The 26,149-nt window shown below is 28.8% G+C and overlaps 1 protein-coding gene across 1 annotated transcript in view; it reads left to right on the forward strand.

The window, feature by feature from the left end:
* The first annotated feature begins 259 nt into the window (after window positions 1-259).
* LOC100160365 (probable serine/threonine-protein kinase nek3) overlaps window positions 260-26,149 on the forward strand; it is a 244,102-nt gene continuing 218,212 nt past the window's right edge. Inside the window, exons 1-2 of the mRNA XM_016803426.2 lie at window positions 260-804; window positions 11,062-11,107. Coding sequence (XP_016658915.1) covers window positions 577-804; window positions 11,062-11,107 — 274 coding nt within the window. The 5' untranslated portion in view covers window positions 260-576. The remainder of the gene's footprint in view (window positions 805-11,061; window positions 11,108-26,149) is intronic.

The raw sequence follows: 26,149 nt of genomic DNA on the forward strand, positions 1-26,149 counted from the left end.
TAACCCAATTTTCCCTCTTATGGCAGCTATTAATTAATGGATTAGGCCGCCGGTAATAACTCAACGACGAGAGTCTCTCAGCCCTATCGCGTCCTATCGATAATATGTATATGTAAGGAGGTTTTTTTGTTTTTTTTTACCATAATACCGTCGCGCCACCATGTCGCCGGTGACCGCGAGGAGCGCCCATCGCCATGCGTTCCGTGTTGGAGGTTATGATGTTTCGAGCTGAAAAGGGATCGACTAGGCCACGGCATTTCCGCGCGCGTCACCGGCAGCCGCGTACGTCCGTATCGCAATATTCAGTGGCCGGCGAAAGTTCGCGTTTTTCGTATCGACGTCGTAGTATAGTTTTGTTACCTAGCTTTTCTATATTATTGTGCGTGACTTCTATAAATTATATATATTTTTTCCGATTTCATCTCAGAGTGTTTATAAAGTGATTTTGTGTTAAAAAAATTCATAGAGAGTCTTGATCGTGCGGTCATTCACGTGCGTGCGCGCGTGTGTGAGTGTGTGCTTGGTGGATTTTTTTAGTGTTTTTTTAATTTAAATTTGGTTACATTTTTTCTCGAAATGACCGACAGCAGCTATAATTCGCCTGCCAGGAGTTACGGGTCACCAGCTAGGAGCTTAAAAATGTTAGACAGGGTATACGGTTCTCCAGCTCGGTCGTATTGTGGTGATCATTCTTCCGCCACGGAGTCTGAAGGTGAAGAAACGTTGGAGTTATTAACTGAAATACCGAGTTCGCCAGACCAAACAATTTTAGATGGTTGGTTAAAATTCAGGGACAACAAGAAAGTAAGTAAACGAGCTATTATTACTTAATGCAATGATGTAATATTCGCGGGGGGGGGGGCATGACGATCTACTTGCGTCCTTTGATATTAGACATGTCATTATAATAGACTATAGACTAAATTGTAATAAAATAAAATAGTAATTATTGTATTTTTACATTCATAAATAATATAGTAGGTAGGTATATAAGTGTTCAAGATAAAAAATAAATAGATAGCGAGCTGTTTTGAATATGACTTAATTTGTCTTTAATATAAGTCTCTCGTGAGCTCGCCGGTATTAAAATCTAAAATTCAATCGAACATTTAAATATCTATAATCTAAGCAAGGTTCCATATCGTATTTTAAATTACATTTTTTTTTTAAATTTCTAATATAATTTAAACAATAAAAACTAATGTTACTAGATTTTAATGAAAGTTTATTTATATTTTAAATCAAAAAATAATTTTAACCGTAGCTCAGATTATCTAAATATTGTTAAAAAATAGTTCTTAGTTAAAATTTCCAGCGATTATTTTTTAACTACTATGAAATTCAACAAATTACCTTTCTAAAGTTCCGTTCGTGTTCAGTTTCCAATCTAAAAAGGTGCTGTATAAAACTTTTGAGCTCTTTTATGGCCCAAAATATATCCACCAAAGTGCATGCATTATTTTTATGGTTCGTTTTACATCAATAGCTCCCTCCCTCAAAATTACTGAGAATTAAAAACATTTTAAAAGTTGACTGTATAAAATCCGAAAACAATATTGTTTTAGAACAAAAATTTCAATAGGTTTTCAAATATTAAGGCTTTCAAAATTTAAAAAAAAATGGTTTGTTTAAAAGCTATGAATAATCTATTGGTATTATAAAGATGCATATTGCATATCACATGTTGTAAAATAACGGTAAAAAATGTTATAAAAAGCATTTCTGGAGTTCTATACATTATGAACGGATGTAAAAAAATATCTTGCCAAACATCAATAAATATTTTTAAAAGAGTTTTAAAATTCAATTTTATTTAGAAAACCTAATATTTGAAGCTATTTTTAATAATATGTCCTTCAACTAATAAAATATAATAAAAATAATATTGCTTAGAACATAAAAAAAGCTTTAAATACTAATAATATTAATAAGATTGGCAAGAAAAATTATTGAATAAAAATTATATCCGTAATAATAGCCGAAGACTGAAGTTTATTTAAATTTCTCTTGTTATATTACATATCCACATCTAAAAATATTTATGAATATTTTATAAAGTTAATTTTGTTTCCTGAAGTAGGTACCTATGGCATTAAACCACAATATTGCTTGTGTATTATGAATTAATTTATTCAAAAAACATTAAATGCCTCTATAGTTGTATGTATTTACTGCATATGATTTTACCTTCATATTCCTATTTACATTGACTATTTAAGCCTTAAGGTATTGTTTTAACGAATATGTAAAGCTACTGCCTATAGGTTTTGTATTGAAGAAGGAAACTGTTGGTTTTTGAATGACAGGATTAGGTAGGCAAGAATAATTATTGGATCATTAAAATAGTTTAACAAATATTATTCAAGCTTGTGAACAGTTTGGGAAATTGATCATAAATTTTACTTTTATTAAGGTATCTTATGAATTTCCCAGGAGTTCTATCGACAATAATTCTGAAAAACGGTAAAATTACGTTGGCAAATGTAACATATTTTTAGGTAATCTGATCTTCACTATGAATTGTATTAGAAATTATTTCAATCTCATTGATTTATAATTTTTCAATTTAAAAAAACGGTCAGTATAGCTATCTCCAATTTCAGCATATTTTAGTTTACCTATATTATATTATAAAATGCATTGATTTTTTCATTTCCTAATTTGTTTTTTTGTTTTTCTCGGTATAAAAGAAAATATTTTGTGTACTTAACTAAGAATAGAACAAATACACTCGGTGACATCAGAGCACTAAATAATGTCTAAGGAATACAATTTTAGTTATAAATGTATATTTTTGTTTAATTGCAATGCTAAACAGTATATATTAATATAATTTTTTAATTTTTTAAAAATAATATCAATTGAAAATGTACCTACTGGCTACTGTCTACTGGTAACTGGTAAGGTAGGTATTTATTCATTAAGATATTAAAACTTATAAAGATTGTTCGTGAATCGTCAGACCACCCGACGTTATTGATCAATATTTAAGCTGATGACAACAACTTTTCCCCACAGTGTTTATTTTTTCGTCTTTTCTCAGTCAACAATGGTAATAATAATAAATATCCCGAAGGTAATCCACAAACGGTTTTTATTTAAGTACGTATCGTCTTGTTCAGCAGGTACATAATAAGAAAGATCTCCTCGTTCTCTTTTTCCAGTTATGTACACAAAGTTACTCACAGTATTAGTTTCCATCGGTTTAGGTGCGTGCACAAGCAAACAAAGCGATTTGTCCTACGAAAATTTCGAGTAAACAAGGGGTCAAAACGTAACCAATTAATTCCGAATAAGTCTTAACGTTAATATGTATAACATCATATTGCAATATATTAGTATGATATTATTAATTATGTCACTTTCATGATGTAATAAATTATTTTTACTTTTTATGACATCCTACTTTTATTTATCAATACCTAGCTGTTTGTTAACTGTATGAAATCTCTTACCATGATAATACAAAATAATGATATTATATGAAAATACAATAAAAATGTTAATTTTATATGAACAACAATGTCAATTAGTTTTGTTGATTTATACTTTATGTTTATCCGATTAAATTATTCATTTGTCATTAATGTTTTTTTTAGTAAAAAGATTGAATAAATTGCTTAAATAACTTATAACAAAAATAAAATTTAACAACTCGCCAAATTATTAAAAATAATTGCTTAATTTATGTAAGATGGAGATTTAAATTATTTTTAAGAATATTTTAACAAATTTTAAAATTAATTATAAGTCAATCAGTCATTTTATTTTTATATTTTCCTGATAATAAACGCGTTTGATCGATTTTTGTCAATAAACAACGTTTGCTGTAGAATCATTTTTTGCATATTCATAGGATCCAATACAATGTGTGTAAACAAATTGCTGAATAATAATGATTTTTTTAATACGCTCTGCGATGGGTTATACATTTTAATATTTTATCGGTCCTTGAATATTTTTTATCATATAATATAAATTTTTATATTATACAACATAGCTTTAAGTGTGTAATGGTCGGGGAAACATTAGTCATCAAATCTTATGCAGTACAGTAGTGTTTTGTGCGCATTACAATAAATTATAAGTTTTCTTTGTGTGCATTATTATTATATATTTATAGTATGGATTTATACCTATGTATACAATTATACACTGGCATTATGTATTTAATATTAAATATTTTCCAACAACTCTTTTTAAGAGAGTGTTTCATTAGTTGATACACGATAGGTACTATATCTATAGAAAACATTCAAATTAAAAAAAATTGAAGTCAGATGATAAAAATCCATTTGGTTGTAAAACCCAAACAATATAATATTTGCACGTACGCATGTTTTTTAAAGGATTTTTGCATAGGCTTTTTTCTCTTTGTGGTTTGTACATAAAAAAAAATATATTTTTTCACGGTCGGGTAAAAATACTATGAGGTTGGTGAATATATTTCCTATACAAAAGATATGTTTGTTTACATCAGAGTATCTATATTATTATCAAATACTCTTATGTGTTAAAGTTATAACGTGATTCAGTTCAAACAAATTATAAAATCATATGTAATATAATCAACCAAAGCATGAATTAAAAAAAAAAAAATCATAATTTTCATTTGAAACAAGAATGTATAATGTTGGTGCCTACGGGTGAAAGAACCATATTTAATATTTTAAAATACAAATATAATTAAATCGCCGAATATTATGTTGTATTACGTTTTAATTATTCATTATATATAATGAATATAAGGTTATAACTTAGTAAATCAGTCAACGATCACTGTTTTTCTGTATTTAATTTTATCTAAATTATGATTTAATTATTTAATTGGTATTTATATTAGTTTAATTCATGTGTCTCAAACGAATAACGTAAAATGATTAAATATCAAAAGGTAATGTGTATGAACAACAATGACAATATTAAAAATGGTTTGGACACTAAAAAATTATACACACTCAAAAGATTCAAAAACGCTTATTTATATTTTTTATTGTAAGATTCGTATTTTTTTTAACCTAAAAGGAATAAAATGTAAAAAGAAGAGCGTTTCACAGGTCCATAAAAGTGGTAGCTGTAAAAATAAATAACGATTTTGCATGTTGTTGTTTTTTTTTAAAATAACATTATCGACAAAAGTCCAAAAACCCTCCATTTACCTTCTATGAAAAATATTGACAAAAGGCAGTTTAAATTATTGCTCAGACAACCATGGAATATTAAATATATTAAATAAGAATATTATTATAACTTATTAATCAGGAAAACGACAGGTGAATTATAATTTATATTATAATATTCTAGAGTTTGAAGACTTAACATAAACTTTTGTATTTAGGTAACTGCTACTAACTACTATTACGACATAATTGTTATGAAGAGTACAAAAATATAATATGTATAAATTATAAGTGTAGGTACCTATGTCTAATACATAATATTAAAATTGTATAAGTAGGTAGGTACCTAAGTATAGGTACAGAATATATGTAGTAAAATGCTTTCGGGATTTAAACTAAATTTGTTTTTAACAAATGCCAAAAGTTATAATATTTTATAATATGGTTATAATAAGGTTATAATATATTACTATAACCATATGGATATAGGTGTCTGAAGGCCTTTTAACTTTAATAAAACAACAGATTTGATGCATCTATGATAGGTGAACAGGTAGATTGACAGGTAATTACATTATTTTAACGTAGTTTTACGTGTTTGAACCTTCAGAAACGCATTAATCGTGAAAATGTATTTCTACGATGTGAAAATCGATTTACTGTCGTGTTGGAAATTTTAATATCCGGATTATGCATGGAATTCCTCAAAATCGGCATGATCGTAAAATATAGATACTTTGTATTTAATTTAATATTATATTAACTATTAAGTCTATAATATGACATTTTCAGGATTATAATAATAGTTTAACTTCATTATAAACATTCGAGATGTACATACAATATACATAATATTATCCTACATTAATAATTAAAACAAATTTAGCCTATATCTATCTGTATACAGGATAATAACATAATATATATTTAACTAATATTACAAAATAGATAAGATATGATACAAAAAAGAGTATGTAGAGGCATAATATTAGGGCATCAGGCTTATCATAACTTATCTAATAAATAATAATAACAAATATTGGGCGCATATAAATTCCACTGGTACATTTTTTGACCCGAAAAAATAAATGTAATCCCTACCGATACTAAATTAATGTAAATTCCACCGATATAATAAAAATCAAATCCAAATTTTAATGCACAATTATATTTAAGTATATTGGTGCAGTAAGAAATAAAAATCAAAACCAATTTTGCCAAGAACTATGATTATACTTGGGAAAATGTAGACATACGCTTTGTTATTTATCAGAAAAAATATAAACTTTAAAAATTGATTAGGTACTATCATAATCTATATGATAATAATCAAAAACATCAGCAATTTAAGCGATAAAAGTTTTAGTCCATGAAATTAACTAAAGAGCTTTGTATTTCATTTTAGCTTTATATGGGAAAGAAAATGTGTGTTATTATAATGAACTTAAGTTTTAATTTAGAGTTTTAAAATAAAATTGGTTAAAAAATAATATCAGTGGAGCTTACGTTTATTTTACTGGTCAAAAATGTGTACTAGTAGAATTTATACGTATTTCACAGGCAATAAATTCGTATTGGTGAAATTTGCATACATTAAAGATACAATCGGTGAAATTTACAATCACCCTAAATAATACGTACCAGGTACCTACCAGCTAATTAGTAACTAAATGAATCAAATAATATATTGATTAATTTATTTTAAAAATAAAATAAAATCTACAAAAAATGGTAAATACTTATTGGTAGGTACTTATCAAATAATATAAATTATCATAATTAATTTTAATCTGTACATTACCCATGTATAATTAACTTGAATTAATATTTTCAATCAGAATATTATATACCTACCTATAACAATATAATAAAATATGTAAATTATTTTTATTGTGATAAAATGTTCTATTTCTATTCCTAACTTTTGACGGACCCTTTATCCTTGGATCAAGACGTATGGCATTTGCGCTCAGTATCTTCTCGCGAAACTTACTGACCTTTTACTTGGTTGCACTTGACCTTACTATCACTTACCTACACTGAAGGATACACTCTCGATTATAACAGAACTAACTCTTGGGAATTATTTTGTCATATTTTACTTTATATTAATCGTAACTCAACGATTGATCCTTTTACATAAATTATTATTATTTAAAATATGACTGTCACGTTTTAATCAAATTTCATCATTTTTGATTTGGGTTGTGTTAATGTCTTTATAATAATATTTTAACTTTAAGCTTTACGAACTCAACGATTTAAGAAAACTAAAATGATGCATTCAAACCAGAAAACTTCACTACGCCAGTTATAAATAAAGGGTTATCCATATAGAATTATGTACATTATCCATCTATAACTAATGTGTATATTATGAGTTATAATTATTATCAAGAAATTTAAAACTAACTTAATCTTTAATTATTTTAAGAAATGTTTTAAATACTACAAACATTTAACTGAAATGGTTGAAATGTAGATGCCATAAATTTTCATTTTTTTTAACCGGTTTACCAATTTTCTATTGGTATAACGAGGCTCTAGTGGCTCTACGAAACTGCTGATAAAATGGCATATTATACCGAATACGGGATAGTGTTAAAATCTCCAAACTATAATTATTATTTATGATAAATTATTTATATTCTTTACACGATACTATATTATCGGTAATCTAAAATTAAATTATATTATAAAAGTCAGCCGGCAGCATTGTTGACTATATAATAATATGTAAAGTAGACGCGGCACTCGTTTGGAATGAAAATTCATCGTCAAGATTATTAATTTTGATGCAGTTTATTTTTTGTACAATTAGTTCATGATTAGTTTTCGATCTAATTTATTTGATTCGTGGTATTCGTCAAAGAGACCTTTCTATTTTTTTCCAAGTATGCGAGTTTTGTCCGTGGTCGTGTCGTCATGATTATTATGATTTTTGGTACCTATAAGAGTTATATATCACTGTATTTAAAATTAATCTTTTTTGAAATCTAGAAATGTATAATAATTTTATATACGTAGGTAGGTTAGATAAAATATGTCAGTGGTGCACAAGAGTACAAGACATTTTGTTTAGGTGTAGTAAGATAACATTTTATTCGACCATCCACTAAAATCTATAGGTTTAATTTATAGTTTTTTTCTTAGTCCAATATTTAATATTATGTTACCTACTTTAATGTTTAAACGTTTTAAGGATTAAATTTATTATGAACATAGTGTTATAACATAAATTCAAATGTATTTAAGCCTAATTACTTAAAAAAATATTATTATCTGGTTTAGTTCGACCACTAAATTAGTAGTAATTAATTTCACTTCGTCTTCATGCTTATATAAATTACCAATAAATGACAATAGTCAATAACTACTATTGTCTATTATACTATTGTACATAATATATATGTTATATACATACATATGTTTACTATTGTTTACCATTGGGAATATTATATTGTATACAATATAAGCAATATATTCTCAATCCTATTACGTAGGTACCACGATTACGTATAGTATGCTAATCTAATGAAATATTCATAATAAGTATGACATAGGTACCTACACTACAACCGATAAAAATAAAATGTAAGAGTTTATTCAACGTAGATAATTTATAACTAAATTTATTGATCACATAATATGTTATTAATGAATTGTATTATGATCGATATCGAGAAACATTTTCACAAGCCATTCGGATCAGCTATTAGAATAATACTGTCATTAGAACGGTATCTATTATTATTAATAATTTACAGTTATCACTACCAGGTACATTTAATTTCAAAGATTGGGCGCTACACTGCTACTGCGATATTGTAATGAGTTAGTTTAGTTAACTATACATGCTGCATAATAATAATGATGTGTAACGGCGTTTATCGGGTCAACACTCAATGGATATCTATAACACTCGATATTGTATAGGTATGAATGAAATGATTATTGCGGCAGACTATATTCATAGTCGGACGGTGAACTACTTCATTTTTATACTATATCACGAATACAATATTCATACACCTATATTTACATTTTCGTAAATACCAATAATAATTATTTGTACTTCTATATAAGTGTATCTGCAGCATTCGTATATAGTGTTCGTTTTCGTACGTGCGTTTTCGTGCAGTGCGAATCGTTGAAGCATAATATTAAATAATTTAATAGTTACACGTTTGGGTGCATCGTGCACAACATTATTATTATTATTATTATTATTATGCAGATCGCCATTGCCATTCTTTTGAACGAAAAGTTTAGGGTGGATATAGTGTCTTTGGCTCCTGCGCGCGGGTCACTGCCAATACTGGCGCGTTGCTCATTCATTGTCGTTTACCGATTTCTCCCGCACTCGAGTTGCGCGGGTGGACTGCAGCACCGGAACTCCGCGGGGTGTGGTTGACGGGTATTAGATGGGTTGTAACGATGACACAGTCGGTCGGATGGGGTTCGAATTAAATACCCGTACAACGAGCCGTTGTAGTTTCGGTTGCCATTTCAGGTATAATATTATTATTATGTAAGACGATGATATATTATACGTATACAATTATATATCATACACCTATTATAACACAACGAACATAATATCTTAATATGTATATAATATATATTATATAAAAACAATAAATCTAATTAAATAATCGATATAATTTTTTTTTTTTTTTGATACGTTTATTTATTATACAGTTGTGTAATTGTGTGTCATTCATCACCATCGTAACTTTTTCGGGTTTGGTTTTGTTTTTGCGACGTATCTACCTCACTTTTTTAGTTAAATATTTTGGTTTTATCTATCCCACCACTAATATACTCATCTCGACCACGTCTGTACATGATATAGATAGATATCGAAATGCTTAATATTAGCGATATTTATCAAAGAAAATCTATTCTTCAAACTTTAAATATAAACCCAAATATTTGAGGTATTTCTCAAAGTTTTTTATGAATTATAATAATGTATTATATTAAATATGTAATATTTTATTTTATCCAAATTATTATATTCACCAAACTTAAGCAATCCAATTAAACTATGTTAAATAATATGTAAAATGATAATACATGTATAGAAATTAATTAAGTTTATTTTGTTAATAATTCATAGTTGGCTTAGAAGATAAAATTACAGTGATTACACTATTATAATACAAAATAATGAATGTTTATAAATGTTTTTTAATGCTTACGATTAGTTTATGTACAGTATTCCACTAAAAAAATTAAATTCTTCAGTTTTAAAGAACTATATGAAATAGGTACCTATACCTATAATATGGTATTTTATAACCATCGATGATAAAAAATTAATTTCAACTTTTTTTAATCTCATCGCCTTAAACAGTGTATACATATAGGTACAAAAAATGAATTATAGTACTACACAGTGTACGGTGTACCTATTGGTTAAAATTGAATGTTTAATATGAATATACTAACATTAACAATGAATTAAAGTTAAACTTGATTAAACTAGTTTCTTCAACTTTGAATAATACAAACTTGTAAAATATGGAATAGTTGAGGCATTATTTTCAAGTCGAACAAATTGTCTTCAATCCTACAGAGTACAAGATGTATTATGCTTGAAAGATGAAAATATTATTCATATTTTTAGAATTCTTAACATTCCCTAAAGTTCGTTTATAGTTGTGTGTACGTGTGTCAAGTGAATTTTTCAATCAAAATACGTGTCGCATGTGTCATAAATAATTCTTCTTGTATAATTTTAAAAAGTCAGAAAAAAATGCCTACCCAGTTTTTTATGTTTTTGACATGTCATATTCTATCGGTACCTACATTACATTTAATATATTAAGCATCAATATATAAATATTGATGCTATTTTTTCATTTACATTATTTATGGTTATTCATGATACATAAAACATAGAATGTTAAATTATAATAATATTTTCCTGTTACAGTGGAGACACAGATGGGGCGTTATGACAAAACTATCACCAGCTGCAGGTGAGTTAGTTATTTTGTTTATATATTTTCATATTTTGATTTGTGTAATGAAAAGACACTGTAACCATATATTTTAATTAATCAGGATGGGTTTATCAACCAATTATCGCCCATTGGGCAAATATTATAATGGAAATGCATTCCTGGTTTTCATATTTTCCACTCAAAATGTTTACTGATATTTACAACCACTGATGATTTCAACCTTTAATACCATTTTATTCAGGAAAGGTTAAATGTTTGTTTTTTAAAGGGTCAAATATGTTATGTTGGCATTTAATAGGTCAGTATGTGTACTTTTTGAAACGTTAATAGTATCATAAATACAATTTGTCTAACGAGACACTATAATTATATTTATGGTCAATTATCTATCATTATTTTATAATGACACTGAACTCAATTTTTGTTTGATAATGTAATTTGTGATAGTATGGATTCAAATTTTAAAAACAGTATGCAAGTACAACACATTTCATGACATATCTACCTATTATAAAGCAAATAAAACTACTTCTATTTAATAGTTGCATTTAATTTTCTATATTAGAATATTATAAATCTATAATATTATACAGTAGTACAGTACACAAGTAAAATAAATAAAAATTAACGTCTATCGGATTTTTGGAAATGGTGGATGTTCTCTTTATTTTCGGCTTCACGACAGAATTTTCAACTTGCCATAGTTGCCAATTTATTCTGACCATAAAAAGATCTCTAGTGTGTTGCAATTTCCTCTACCGTCAAGTCCAAAGTAAATAATGATCCCGTGTGTTAACGATTGTGCCGATGAAGTGGAGAAGTATAGAGGGTGAAAACGAAAAAAAAAACAACACGCGAAAACACCGTTTCTTAGTTATTTTTCTTTTAAAAGTTCCCCTTGGGCTACCTCATCGATGGGCCAACAATTTATTTCCCCTCCTCTTTTTAGCAAAACATTTGACGAAATTGGAAAAGTACAACTAAAAAATCACTATTGAATGGTAAGATGGGTGATCAATGAACATGATATATTAAAAATAAACGTTTATGAGGGGGTAAAAATAATGTTATGTTTAAATTCGTATATTATAATACGAAAAATTATTATGTTGAAATTGTAATTAATGAATCAAAGGAAAGTTATGTTGGTTTTTAATATTAAATTCAAAACAAATATTGGCGGGGAGAACGATGATATGTTAAAAATAATAAATTTACTGTTATGCCGGTGGATTACAATGCATTGGGCGTCATTTATATCGTTTAGTTTTTCCGTAGGGGTCTTAACAATAATAACACGCGGGGCGAATCTGCACTAAAGTGCGGAAATTTGCATAATTACAACAATGCGTGTGTTTTGCATGCGGCGAGCGTCTCGTATTATTTAAATTAACAAATACACCGACGCCAATGTTGGAAACATTCTTCAAATAGGCATCCTCCTTTCCTCCTCGGTACTTTTATTACGTACAGTTTTATTATTATGTTGTGGTGATATTTAAGTTTACAAAAACGGATGATAAACAAAAACAAAAACCTTTTTACTCATATTTCGTACGATACAAAACGAAAATAGAAAGAACGGAAGTAATAAGAAAAAGCGTTTTAAAATCAATATTATTATCAATACCTATAATATTAAAATAAAAACAGTGTTATAAATTTTGATCATTAGTTTTATTTTATATCCAAATATATTTTGGTTATATGGTTTTTTATTCTATCTCATGTAGTATTGTCAATTAATGTTGGGCGTAGAATCAACTTTCAGTGTATCAATATATTTTGTGTTGTTTGGTTGTTAAAAAAAAAAACCGTGAAAACCTAATTAAAATGTAATAAGTATATGTTTGCTTTAAATTAAAATTTAGTGATCACAGAACTTAAAGATTGTTACATATTATTTTTACTAAATTAAAATTAATAAATATCTGAAAACTATCTCACAATTTACAAATAATAACTAGGTAACCAGGAGACTTTTTAAATAACATTAGGATATAAGTTACGAAAATAATATAAAATACATATTGAACGGTACTATTTCATTGACTTAATTTTTAATATTTTATTTTAGGAATTGTATCATAATTTATTATTACCGTAGTTAGGTAATGAATTACATTGTACATAGTCTATAGAGAACATTCTGTTGTTTTTGTTAGATAAATTATATTCTCTGTATATTAAGCTCCTATGTTACAACAAAACAACAAAGTTAAAATATAACATTTTATGACTACTGCATGAATATACACGAAGTTATTTGATTGTTATATATTTCCTGTATTTATTATTGTAGAGCTATATTTTTTTACTTCGTTTACTTTATCACTCTATTGTTCATTTTTATTAATATATTTTCTTGACGTACTTATAAATGAATAACTTTATTTATAGTTGTTAATGTTTGGTGTGTTTATAAATTATATTCTTCGTATACATTGTACATAATATAATCGCATAGAATTACGTGATTTGTTAATTTCTACTCCACGTAAGTTTTCACCAATTGTGCAATAATTGAATTATTTAAGTATTAAAACTATATTAATATGTCCTTGTTGATCAGTATTATTAGAATTTTACCTATGGTACACCTGTATAATATAGCAGTCTAGCACTCAAGTGTCGTTATATGTATTACGTATAGAAAAGCAAAAATATGAACAAAATTTAGTCGTTGTAAAAAAGAAAACCTTAATCTAAAAATGTAATAAATGAATACTACAACACTGCGTGTGTCTGTGTGTGTGTTTCATTCAATTTTGGTGAATAAAAAACAGTTTATCATCTTAACGGCATGCTATTATATGGATACAATCGGACAGGTCCCTCCTGTGAATAAACAAAACAGATTACTCGGTGCGTCCATTTTTTTTTCTGATCGTTTTTCATCGTTTTTGTTAGGCATGTATAGCGGATGACTTCCTGCGAGCGGTCGACGGCGTCACATCGACACTGCAGCTGCATTCGCCGCTGTGGAAAACATTCTTTTCGCGGACGTTATTCGCACGACCGGTGATTTAATAATGCTTTTCGTTCGTTTCGCGCTTCGAGGCTCGGCAGTTTGTTTGTCGCGCTCGTAGAGCACCGAGCTGGGGAAATTGCGTCGGCCCGTCTCCGATTTCCATTTCCCCGCAGTGCCGTTCGCCGGGTACGGTTCGCCGGAGTTCGTGCACAACTTTAGGTACTCTCGTCGTTGTCCCGTTGCAGTCGAGTCGTTTGTCGTACGACAAATACGACGGCGATAATATAATACAGCGGTCCGACAGTGAGAGCATTACGACTTACGAGTAAATAAATAAACATAATAATACAGGGTGAATATTTTATCGCAAGCCAACCATCTTAGAAAATTCAAGAATAAATTAGCTGATAACTGATGATCACAAAAAAGTTGTAAATCGTTTGAAAAAAAAACATTTTAAATTCTTTCGATGTCCTGAGTTTGATTATGGCCACAACCGGTCCACCACGGTCCATAAATTGTTGTCTAATAAATTGTTCAAAAAGCCGTGAAAGTATTTTAGATTTAGAACGACGAGTTTTCCTTCAAATTCCATTCGTAAAATTATCGCATTTACAAATAGTTGGTACAACATATTACTTGCACAGAGAAGACTGGGATGAATATAAACTAATTAAGTTATGCCTCAATGTTTACATTGCATTTTGATTATCCATATGGACCGTCATGGTATTTTTTTTTGAACGAAAAAATCTTGGCCGCCACAGTCTATACTTTCTAGTTGTGACCTAAGATCACGTCTTGGTTTACGACAAAAGATTCACCCTGTATAGATACATAATATAGCGAAGGCGTAATCATTATATTATTATCTCCGGTGTGCCACGCGAACAATTTACCTCGCCCCTAAACGCCGCCGCCGACCGTACCGCAGGGCCTGAAGCGTGTTGTCGGATTAATAATAGGAAATGTAGTCGTTTTGGAGCAGCGCGATGCGGGTGATACGATCGTATATAATAATAATAATATAATATATTGTATATTATAATAATATTAATATCTCGCAAAACGTGCCCCGACCATCACGGACAGACGGAATTCGGAAACGGGACGCTTATTTAAACCACGTATAGGTAGGTATATGACATAATATGCGCATAAAATGTAAGATAGGCAGTGGATTATTGGTCGGTTGGTTGGAGGGAGGGTTCTGCGCGTATTCACTTCCCTAGTCATACCATATAATATACTCAATTAATTTACGATGGTATGGTTGCGTTTACCTATATTAAAATTTTCGAAGACGTAAGCAAAATATTCTAAAATTATTTGCAATCCTCAGATGGTACTTAGTAGATGTCAGGTGATTATCAAAAAATATTTTGAGAACCAAAGACCAACCCACCAACAAATATACTTGATATATCCTGGCTAAATATTTTTAATTAATTATTATCTACCTAAATATATATGTGTGTGTGCGTGAATACTTATTTGTATTTTGTATATATTATTATAAATTATAATACTATGCATTTCTTTATACTTTTTAAAATAATAATGTGTGAACATTTTAATGTACAGTTTTTAGAATCAGGTATTATAATTCAAATTTCTACTTTAAATAAAAGTCACGTGTACGTACAATTTAATGATTTCTTTTTTTGAAAAAATACTACTATAAATATCTAAAAACTACCTTCTTCGAGTACTTATTACTTGTACCTAGGTACCTAATTTGCATAATAAGGGCTTAGAGAGAACAATAGTTTCGAGCGAAACAAGTAAAACATTTTTCAACTTTATTATACCTAAGGTTTATACAGTTTTAACCTATTCCTATAAGAAAAATCGGTACATCCACGTTTTTTTTTAGCTGCGCAGTAGGTACCTTGTAGGACCTATCACATTTTTATTTAGCAATAGGTTCTACATCATTGAAGATAGCTCGTAGCCCAATTAACGGGTCGTCTCAAACAACTATATGTACGCTCCCATCATCATCGATAAAACGATAGATATATTTACGAAATAATATATTTGTATTATTACTTTATAATACAAATACCACTGGTCGGTTGATTTGGACGGCGGCGGTGACGGACAAAGTGCATTAAACGACATCATTGGCGTTATAGCGACGTGTAAAACGGTCCGAATGACCGATTTATCGATTACATTCCGCGCCCACGACACACACGCATTACACATCATACAGCAGAGCAGCCCAGTGTTTTTCCTTCTCTTTATCCGTTTTTGGCAATAAAAAAAAAAAACCGAAGAATACAAAACAACGTTTGCCGGGGATATATAGAGTGGTCGGTATTTGCCCAGAGCAGCTGATGGAGTTTAGCGATTGTCCGCGTCGTACATTCAATGTCTGTGTACGTGTGGGTATGTGTGTGTCTATGTGTGTGCTTGTGTGTGTAGGTGTGTGGGTTTGTCTGTGTGTGTGTGTGTGTGTGGGTGAATGTTTGCTATACGTTCGGTCGCCCAACGCCCTGCCGTGCGCGATCGTGCACTGTGCAAACACACATGACTATAATAATATATATGCTGTGTCGATTTTTTCCCGCCCAGCCGCCGCGGAATTATTTTCCGATTGTTTACGGGCCATGTTCGGCGCGGAATTACGGCTATACCATACCAACAGTATCATATATATCGGTTTATAATATATAGTAAAGGTATAACGCCGGTTTAATCCGTATACCAATGCAGTTGTATACCTATGGACCGTACGTATATATTTCACCGTCGTGGCGTATAAAAACGACTATAATATATATATATATATGTATCGTAATAGGTACGGTCTTGCCGCACCGAAACCGTTTATTATTGTCGAAGTAGGTCCGCGCCGCCGTTGTTAACGCGTACCCACAGCTATTATTATTAATTATTTATTATTTTGTGATTTCGTTTTGGATTTTTATTACGGTTTTTATGTATATGGACGATAATTCTTATAATTTTCATTATGTTTTGAAAATAAGATGGTATGATTCAAGGTATGATGGTGTACACGACCCTATCGTTTATAGAGTATGGATCATTTAGATTTGCTGCTCGCAATGTGATGATATATTGATATAGAGTTATTAAACCAACTTGTTCAATTTGTCAATGTAACAACAGCCAATGCGATATTTATGATTCACACTACTACAATTGAAATTATTTTTATTGTTTTGATGTGGTTTGTTTGACTTAAATATGCAAAACGTATTTTGTTACTACGCCCGCGGGAAGAATATAGACGTGACAAGTGGTTTTAAACTTAATGTAAAACTTTTATTAACTTGGAAAACTTATTCTTAGTAAATTAAATATTTTTAAATTATTTCCGTACAGCGGTTAGCTGTTTAAAACAAAAATTAATTTTTTTTAAAGGGAAAATGAATTACTATTTTAATTTTAAAACGATTATTTTTTTTTTATACATAGATTTTTATAAATCAAAATTATAGCTTATAAACATTTTTATTGCTATTTTAAAGTTAAAATCATTAGATGGTTAGGTATATTATTTTTTTGATTATAGCTCTACGTATTCATTATATTTTCTGAAGTTGCGAACAATTTCAAGTTAATATTAATGGTGTATCCCTTTTTTAGTTAAAATCATCTATATGCAAATACACATAAAACAAGACGTGTTCAACGACTATACAACGTGCCGTCCAAATACTGTGTTGTGTGTAGTAGTTATCAGTAATTATGATTTAACACTATTTGAGAAAAGGCAAACAGAATACGAACCTATACGGGTTGTTGCATAATAAATTAATAAGCAAAAGGGGTTAGGGAGAGAGTACCTACCTACCACGCACGACTAATCGGGTGGAAAAAGTTATAGGGAATCCTTGCCCGATAAAAGGTAGCTTTATACGTACCCTACTAGTTCTCTTTTGATATAAAGCCATCTATCTGGAATTATAGTGGACACATTTTTTTTTTTTTGGGCTTCGTCCTTTTTGTCTGATGTGTTTAATAAATTACTGCAGATTGGATTGCACGACCTCACTGAATACTTAATGTAACGTACAAGTGTCTCTCACTTCTTTATATAGATGTGCCCAAATGTCCATTTTAGATTCTATTTCCTTTTTTTCACGTTAAAATTCTAATTTATTTATCAGTATCGTATAGTGTACACATTGTGTATTTTATTGTATTCTATAAACTATAGTGTATGATCCAATGTAAAAATATCCCTATTCTACATGTCAAAGAGGCTTATTAAATTTTTTTTTTGAAATATTATAAGTTATATTATATTAATGTAAATTTTTATTCTTAATAGAGTGTCTTATTGGAAGTTAAAATATCCTTACATAGGTACCATGCTATAATAAAATTAATAATTTAAATTTATTTTGTAAAAGCTCATTTGTACGGAATACATTGTATAACCATAGAACCAATAATATTATGATACCACACGTCCTCACCAAGTACCAAAGTACGTATGTTAATAGGGCGGTACTAGGTAGTAGGTACTGGTTTGCTATCGCCCTACTTAATAAATGATATTGATACTAATATATTATTATATCTATTTTTTGTTAAAATATATTGTTATTATCACTTATATTTATAATTTTTGGAAGTATTTAATTGAAAAATAAATTTATATCAGTTATAATATTATGTACTATTTGTTATTATTTAGGTATAACATTATTGTTATTATTATGGATGGCTGAATAACATTTTCGTTTACCCGGTCAATAATAAACCAGTGCCGTTAGTAAATTCTTAAATATGCATATGGCTATTGCAGCCCTTATTTTAATGTGCAGTGTAAGTGAGTTACACATTATTATATAATATACCTATACTATATAGATAATTCCCGGACGGTTAAAAAAGTTCAATTAAAAATCGACATGAATTGAACGGTGGCGAGACAGACGTGGAGTAAATGGACGTCGACGACTGTAGATAATCCTGATAATCTAGGCTACATGTTATCGAAAATATTGTGGTTACCTGATAGCCGTAAGTACACCGTAAAATGATATGGACATGGTTGCCGTTTATATAACTTCACTCTGGAATATGATTGGACTTAAATATAAGTATATAATATGTAGCTTAATGATCATTGTTCGATAAAACAAGATTTATATTACACGTTGTCGTGTTGAATAATTCCATGTGGCATGTAGGCACTCTAAATGTAGGTACTGTATAAGCGATGTGTAACAGAAATTTCATTACATATATATATATTAAATGTACCAAAGGTTCTAAATTTTCATCGTCCAACCATGGTAAGCTTGGTCGAGGCTCCAACCATATTGATCACGAACTGCGTTATACTCACTCGTGGCATACGGATAAGTAATATTTACTGTCGGTCAGCCGTCGTGGTTCCGAAAATATGAATGGTATAAAAATAGAATTTAAACTCGGTGATTATGGTCATTAGCTGTTGTAGGGGTTATGAACTATGGTTGATAAGGTTGTTACGGTAGTTAAGCAACATGTGTATATGTTGCAAGATTTTAACTACTACGAACCGGGTGGTCACCCATCCGGGAGCTAGTAGCTGCGGGCGTTACTTACTCTCAGTCACATATCGCGACTGGAAGCAGCCAATGCGCCACGCCAAGCCACTATTTATAATTTTTCAAGTTTATCTTTAAACATATACAGTTTAATATGTCCTTATGTTCATTATTTTGAGATAATAATGTAGTGTATTTACATTTTACATATCATTATATAATATTATATTATGTGTGGGTTTATAAAATCTGAGGAATGTTCTGCGAAATTTTCTCGAAACTTGCTGTTTGACAAATTTTAGTAAAACTATTGATTAAAATATATAAACTCTACAATACTATATATAATGTAAAATTATGTATATTTAATCTAATGCATAACACTATGACATATAAATATAAAGTATTATCATACATTATCATCGGTTCATTTATAAGCCGGCGAGTGGCGAAACACATACGTATTTTGGTGTAATGTAACTTGCGTGGATAATAAAGAACGTTGATAGATCTGAAATCTTATAATTATATTAATATTTTAAATTAAATTCCCTAAAATGTATCCAAACAGGTTTTAATATTTTTAATTTGTTCAAATGGGTCCTGTTTGAAAACAGCGAATGGTTTGAAGAATTTAAGTTAGTCGATCTATTGATCGGTTATATTATATGTATAATAAATTACAATTTAAACTACTCTATAGTAGTGTGTAATTTAAAAATTTTAGTTTCGTCTTTTTTTTTTTAATTTAGGTAATTATATCCACATTTCAAGACATTTCTTTTACTTAAAATGACTACTAATGTATTTAATTTTATTTATCGATATAGGTAGTATAATGGTAGGTAGGCATCACGCAAACTTGTCGTTAAACCATTAACGAAACTATAAAAAAACAGTTTTGATTCGATAAACTTTCAATAACAGCAGCTTTTAGACGGCCGCCAGTTACAAACACGCTCACTCGTCTTTTGTCAGCCTACCGCTTCCACCACAACTATGGGCCGTTGGCATTTATTCACACACGTGGTATATATCTATATACGTGCATTATATAAAATGCCAACGAAACGGACGACGTGGAAAAGCCGGGACGATATCGTCATCAATCACTGACACATGCCATTCCCAAACATCACCGCGGTATCCACCACACTCTCTACTAACACACACACACACACACACACACTAATAAATGTATACTATACAATATAATAACGCCGACATCCATTATTATAATAATATGTATTTTTGACGATATGCACTTTTGGAGTAGAGAGTTGTTAAACTTTAGAGGTAGTGTGTATTCGTCCATCATTCATATTCGTTCCGCTATGGAACTGAGTTAAGATTAATTCGAGATTCGTTGTATAGGTGTTTTGTTTTCCCGGTGTATAATATAATATGTATATAATGTAGTGATACACAATACACATTACATATTATTATAGAAACCCTATATTTACAAGAAAACTGTTGTCTACTCAATGTTCATATTAGAGTGCCTATAAATTCCTGTTGTATGCATTTGTTTTAGTTGTAGACTTGAATAAAAATGTTTCCCTCTAGTATTATTGTTTACTACATTGTATGTATATATGCACACGGACTATTATATTCAGTATACAATAGACATAATAATATACTCATTTACTTTTGTATGGGACGGAGAAGAATTTAAAAAACGGCCCGTCACTGATGTATAGAAAATCATATATCGGTTTTTTTCACTTTAATATTTTATTTATTTATTTTACTGATATAATTGAAAATATTAACATAAACATTTTTTTTTAAACATTTTTTTATTAATTTATATATTTTGTTGAGAAAAAGTTTATTTATATTTTAGTATGTGTGAGCAAGACATTTTTAGATGCGATTTTCTTATATAATAATATACAATACACATATATAATATTATAATATAGTGTGTTGAATAATATCCAACGATTTATAAATATGATTTTGATAGTTGATAAACTATTGTCATTATACCGCACCCTCTTTCATTTTCTAATAAAATAAAAATATTAGAAATATATTCTGGTTATATATACGAAAAATTATATAATATGAGTTATAGGAATAGTATACAATATAATTCCTTCAGTTATCATTTTTATATTAAGTGAAATATTTCGTTTAATTAGTTTTGTATTTTATTTTTTTGTTTGACATTTATACATCAACAGATATAATTTATAGATAGCTGTTCTTTGCAGTCATATTATTCTAAAAAGGTTTTGTAAAACCCAAGTTAAAGTTGTTTTAAAAACCATGAATTGTATTTGATATTTATAAATATAAATGTTATAATTGATAAAAAGTTACCTATCATGTTAGGTTATACAAAAACTTTCGTTTAAAAATGGGAACAGCTTTTTAACTGATTCGAGGTAATGTACGTTACGCACTTTCAAGTGTTATCAACCAAAAGGGAAGTTGTTAAAGTCTTAGGGCCATCCGTTTAACAAGTCCATTTATGTCTGTCGGTGTAAAGGAATGGTAGGTGAGCTCGTTAAGACAATGACGGACGAGCATTTCGTCAAGAATTTATTTCCCAGCCGAGAGACAATTCCCGAGGCTAATTCTGTACGCCTGTTATCCCTTATATCTCGCACCACTCGGTAATACAGTTAATAACATTGCACAGTACTGTTTCCACCGATAACTAAAACGATTTATCAGCACAATGACCATATAGCTGATTCTTGCACATGAATATACTGGAATTTTTCACTGATTTTTATATCCCTTGTTTAACTTCCGATGCATATTTTACGGGTCGTTAATGCAAAATTCACTGAATCTCCTGAGTCACGCGTCAATTGTTTGACCGGATACACATCATTCATATGCGCCTCAAAATCCTTTTATACTCGAAGTTTCACCGGAATGACATCATGACTCGCTAGGAACCAATAAATTATAAACGGTCGTGTTCGCACTATTGTAAAGTTGTGTTGAGGGTAGATTTTATGATCGAACTTGGTTTTACTGTACTTTGTGGGAATATGATATGAGCTATTATTTATATCGTACACCCTCGGTATGTCTAACTTAGTGTATGTATGATGTCGAAATTAATTTAACAACGTGTACAAACTTTTTAACCACTTTTCAAATGTACAAGACTGCAGACTTGAGAATGAATTGAAGTAAAAGTTCTAACTAGGTATCACATACAAACATACATTTGTAACTTATTTAATTGTTATTGAGATATTAAAGTTTGTAAAATATCGTTATCGTTGTAATTGGCATTTACCAGATAAGCGTAGCCCTAATGCGCCCGGTTATCAAAATGTTTGCTTCTTATAAAGCACTGCAAGTGCATCCGTAGTAAATACAAAATTTGATCGATATTTTTGGTATAATCCACCTGCCTCAATTATTTTAAATTATACAGATGTAATTTTAAGACACTCTCAGGATAACCCAATCATTTTATCAACAGAAAATTTAACAATGTCTTGCACCATGCGTGCATACGTAGAACATACATGGACAAATATTGAAATTTTTAAGGGTGAAAAACTATCTTTTTTTAAATCAGTTCAAAATTTCGTGGTTTACCCTGGGTAATCCTAAATATCAACAGAATTTTTTATTTTTGTGTTGGGACGCAATTGGGTGATATACTTATTTTATGGGCACACTCAGAATACTATAAGAAATACATTTTGGGACGTAATAAGAAGCTATCCACTAGGATAACTTGAAATCTGAATCCAGTAATTGGTGTGTAAAGGCTTGTTGGTCGACCAACTAATCTCTTTTCATTCAGAATATATAAACGATAAAAAAAAAATTGTTCTATAGAAAGGCACTTGAAAATTAATTTCCACTTTATAAAATGACTGTAGGTACTAATATACTACGTAATGATTCGTTCAATATATTATTTATTTTGAAGCTCAAAATATTAACTTGTTTTGAAATTTTAGTTTTAGAATTTGACAATGTTGTATTGATTAATGATTATATTGATTAACACCTAACGGAATAATTATTAATTATTATCAATTTATGTTAATTGCTTTTACTATAAAATATTTGGTATAAATAAATCTATAGTTAATATTAAATAAATTACATTGTACAATTATTATTGTATACTAAAATAGTAAAATATAATAATATTATATTCGACCATAATACCATATTATATTATACAATCAATTTTATTACTGTCGTATATGCTATTGTTTTGCCTACACAATGCGCCGGGATACTTTTCAAAATCATCTTCTATATTTATCTTTTTATTTTATTTATTAACGCCGTATGGCAATTTACAATGTAATACAATACTGGAAACATTATAATTTATAATGTATGTTTACATACATAAATTATTGATTGAATTGATTGATAACAGCACAGAATAAGAACATTAGTATATACAGGGTGTATGTAACAGGAAGACGAAGACCTAACAAAAAAATAAAATGATGCTACTTAAACGTATGACAAAAAAGGAATCGTGAAAATTATATGGTTAATAAATAATTTAAGAAATATACTCATGTCCGGAAATTTCCAAAAATAATATTTTGAAAAAAATTATTACTTTCTAAATTTATTTACTCAAAAAAAATTTGATATTTTAAAAACTTCTAAAAAATAAACTACTTGACTTAGATAATGTTTTTACCATCAAAATTGTTCTTATAATCAGATTTACAAATTGGCTATTTTAAATTTTTATATTATACGTGTACCACAAGTGACTATAAATTAAATATATAAAAAAAATTCAAAAATATTAATTCGAACAAAAGTTATTTCATCTTCTAGGGTTCCTGTTGAATTCTGTACCTATACAATTTTAACAATATTTTAATAAATATTAGTCTATCATTAAATTATGTTAATACCAAATTTTATTCATATATTTTATTTTCTCATAAATACATTTTTTATAATACAATACTTACATCTATATAGTTATATTTATGAAAAATAATCTGTTATACTCTATTCCAAATAAGTTTGGAAAAATGTACGACGAAAACGCGTCCGGTTTCACGCAGGTATGTCACGTGATCTACCGGCCGGCGTATCGAATGACGAGTAACGAAGCTGCAGCCAATCACAGAGGACCTGCATGTGCGATTTTTTCCAAACTTATTTGGAATAGAGTATACATACATCAACATTTTAAAAATAACTAAGATTTATAAGATTTATTTAATGTACAGCGTTCAAATCTTTTTTTCTATATTTTAATTAATATTGGATAAATTAGGATTTAATTATTACAAACAATAAATATATACTTCAAATGTAGAGTAATTTTGATTATTTTTCATATTTAAAAGCTATATCGATGTGAAATACTTTTACTTTTATAAGATTGAAAAAGTGAAAAATTTAATTATTTATTATTAGGTATCACAATTATTAAGATTTATTACAGTTATGTATTTAAAATTTCAATATTAGATATGATGTGACAAGTCGCTTTTATAATTTATAGATATCGTTTGAAAAATTTAAACATAAATATAAGTAAATTATTGATTATTCAGATATAAAGCTACTTCAGAAAATAATTTTTCTAGCTTATTTGAGGGTTTTTAGTTTTAAATATATTTTTTAGAATCTGAGTGGAGCGATGATCAATATGATTTTACAATAGTGTGTGTTTTTTGTGTCTGGAGACAAGTAACAAAAATGCTTCAATTTTACACTTCAATTTATTTTCTGACAGGAATGTGGAGAAAAAGCAAGAAGCAATTTGGGGGGAAAAACGAAAAATTTTCACTCAAAATTAGTTTTTGACAAAATCAGTTGTCTTATATTGTTGTAATTTAAAAACGAATAACAGTAAATATTTGAAATGTCTACTAAATATTTTTACTAAAATTCTACATATGGTATAGTTATCAAAATATTTTGTATTTTTTTGAGTTCTTTATAGTTATTTTTTAAAAATTTGTCATTCGGTCAAAAATCTTGAAAATGTATTACAAGCAGGATCCTCATCCTTATTAATTCAGCCATTTGAAAATTTTGAATATACTATGTATCGATATAAGATTTTTTATAAGCATTTGAAGCTTAAATATTGACAGCATTAATCAAAGTTACAAAATTTTGCAGATTGTTTTGTAGTTTAATGTTTATGATGTGTTCAATGCTTAAAACTAAGGCTTGAAAATTTAAAACGAAGTTCTTCGTTTTCAGTTTATTTGGAACCAAAAAATATATAAATTTCATTTTTTTTTATAGAAATTTGAAGTTCACATTTTGACAATGTTAAATTGAGATGCATTTTGCCTAATAATTATAGTTAATACCGTGTATACTATACTTTTATATACTACTCTAGTACTCTACAGTGTGTCCCAGAAGTCCCGTATCACCCTTAGTATCTCCGTGGAAAATCAATATATTTAAATACAATCTTTTTTCAGTAATAAGTATGGAAATTCTAATTGAATAACATAAAATTCGATTTTTTTTTTCAAAAATTCAAAAATTATCAAAAATTTTTTTTAGGAAAATAAATTTATTAAATTTCCAAGATAGCCATCTTGTTGATCATATTTTTTAAAACAG

Source organism: Acyrthosiphon pisum, chromosome A1 (genome assembly GCF_005508785.2).
Source record: "Acyrthosiphon pisum isolate AL4f chromosome A1, pea_aphid_22Mar2018_4r6ur, whole genome shotgun sequence".
Taxonomy (NCBI): domain Eukaryota; kingdom Metazoa; phylum Arthropoda; class Insecta; order Hemiptera; family Aphididae; genus Acyrthosiphon; species Acyrthosiphon pisum.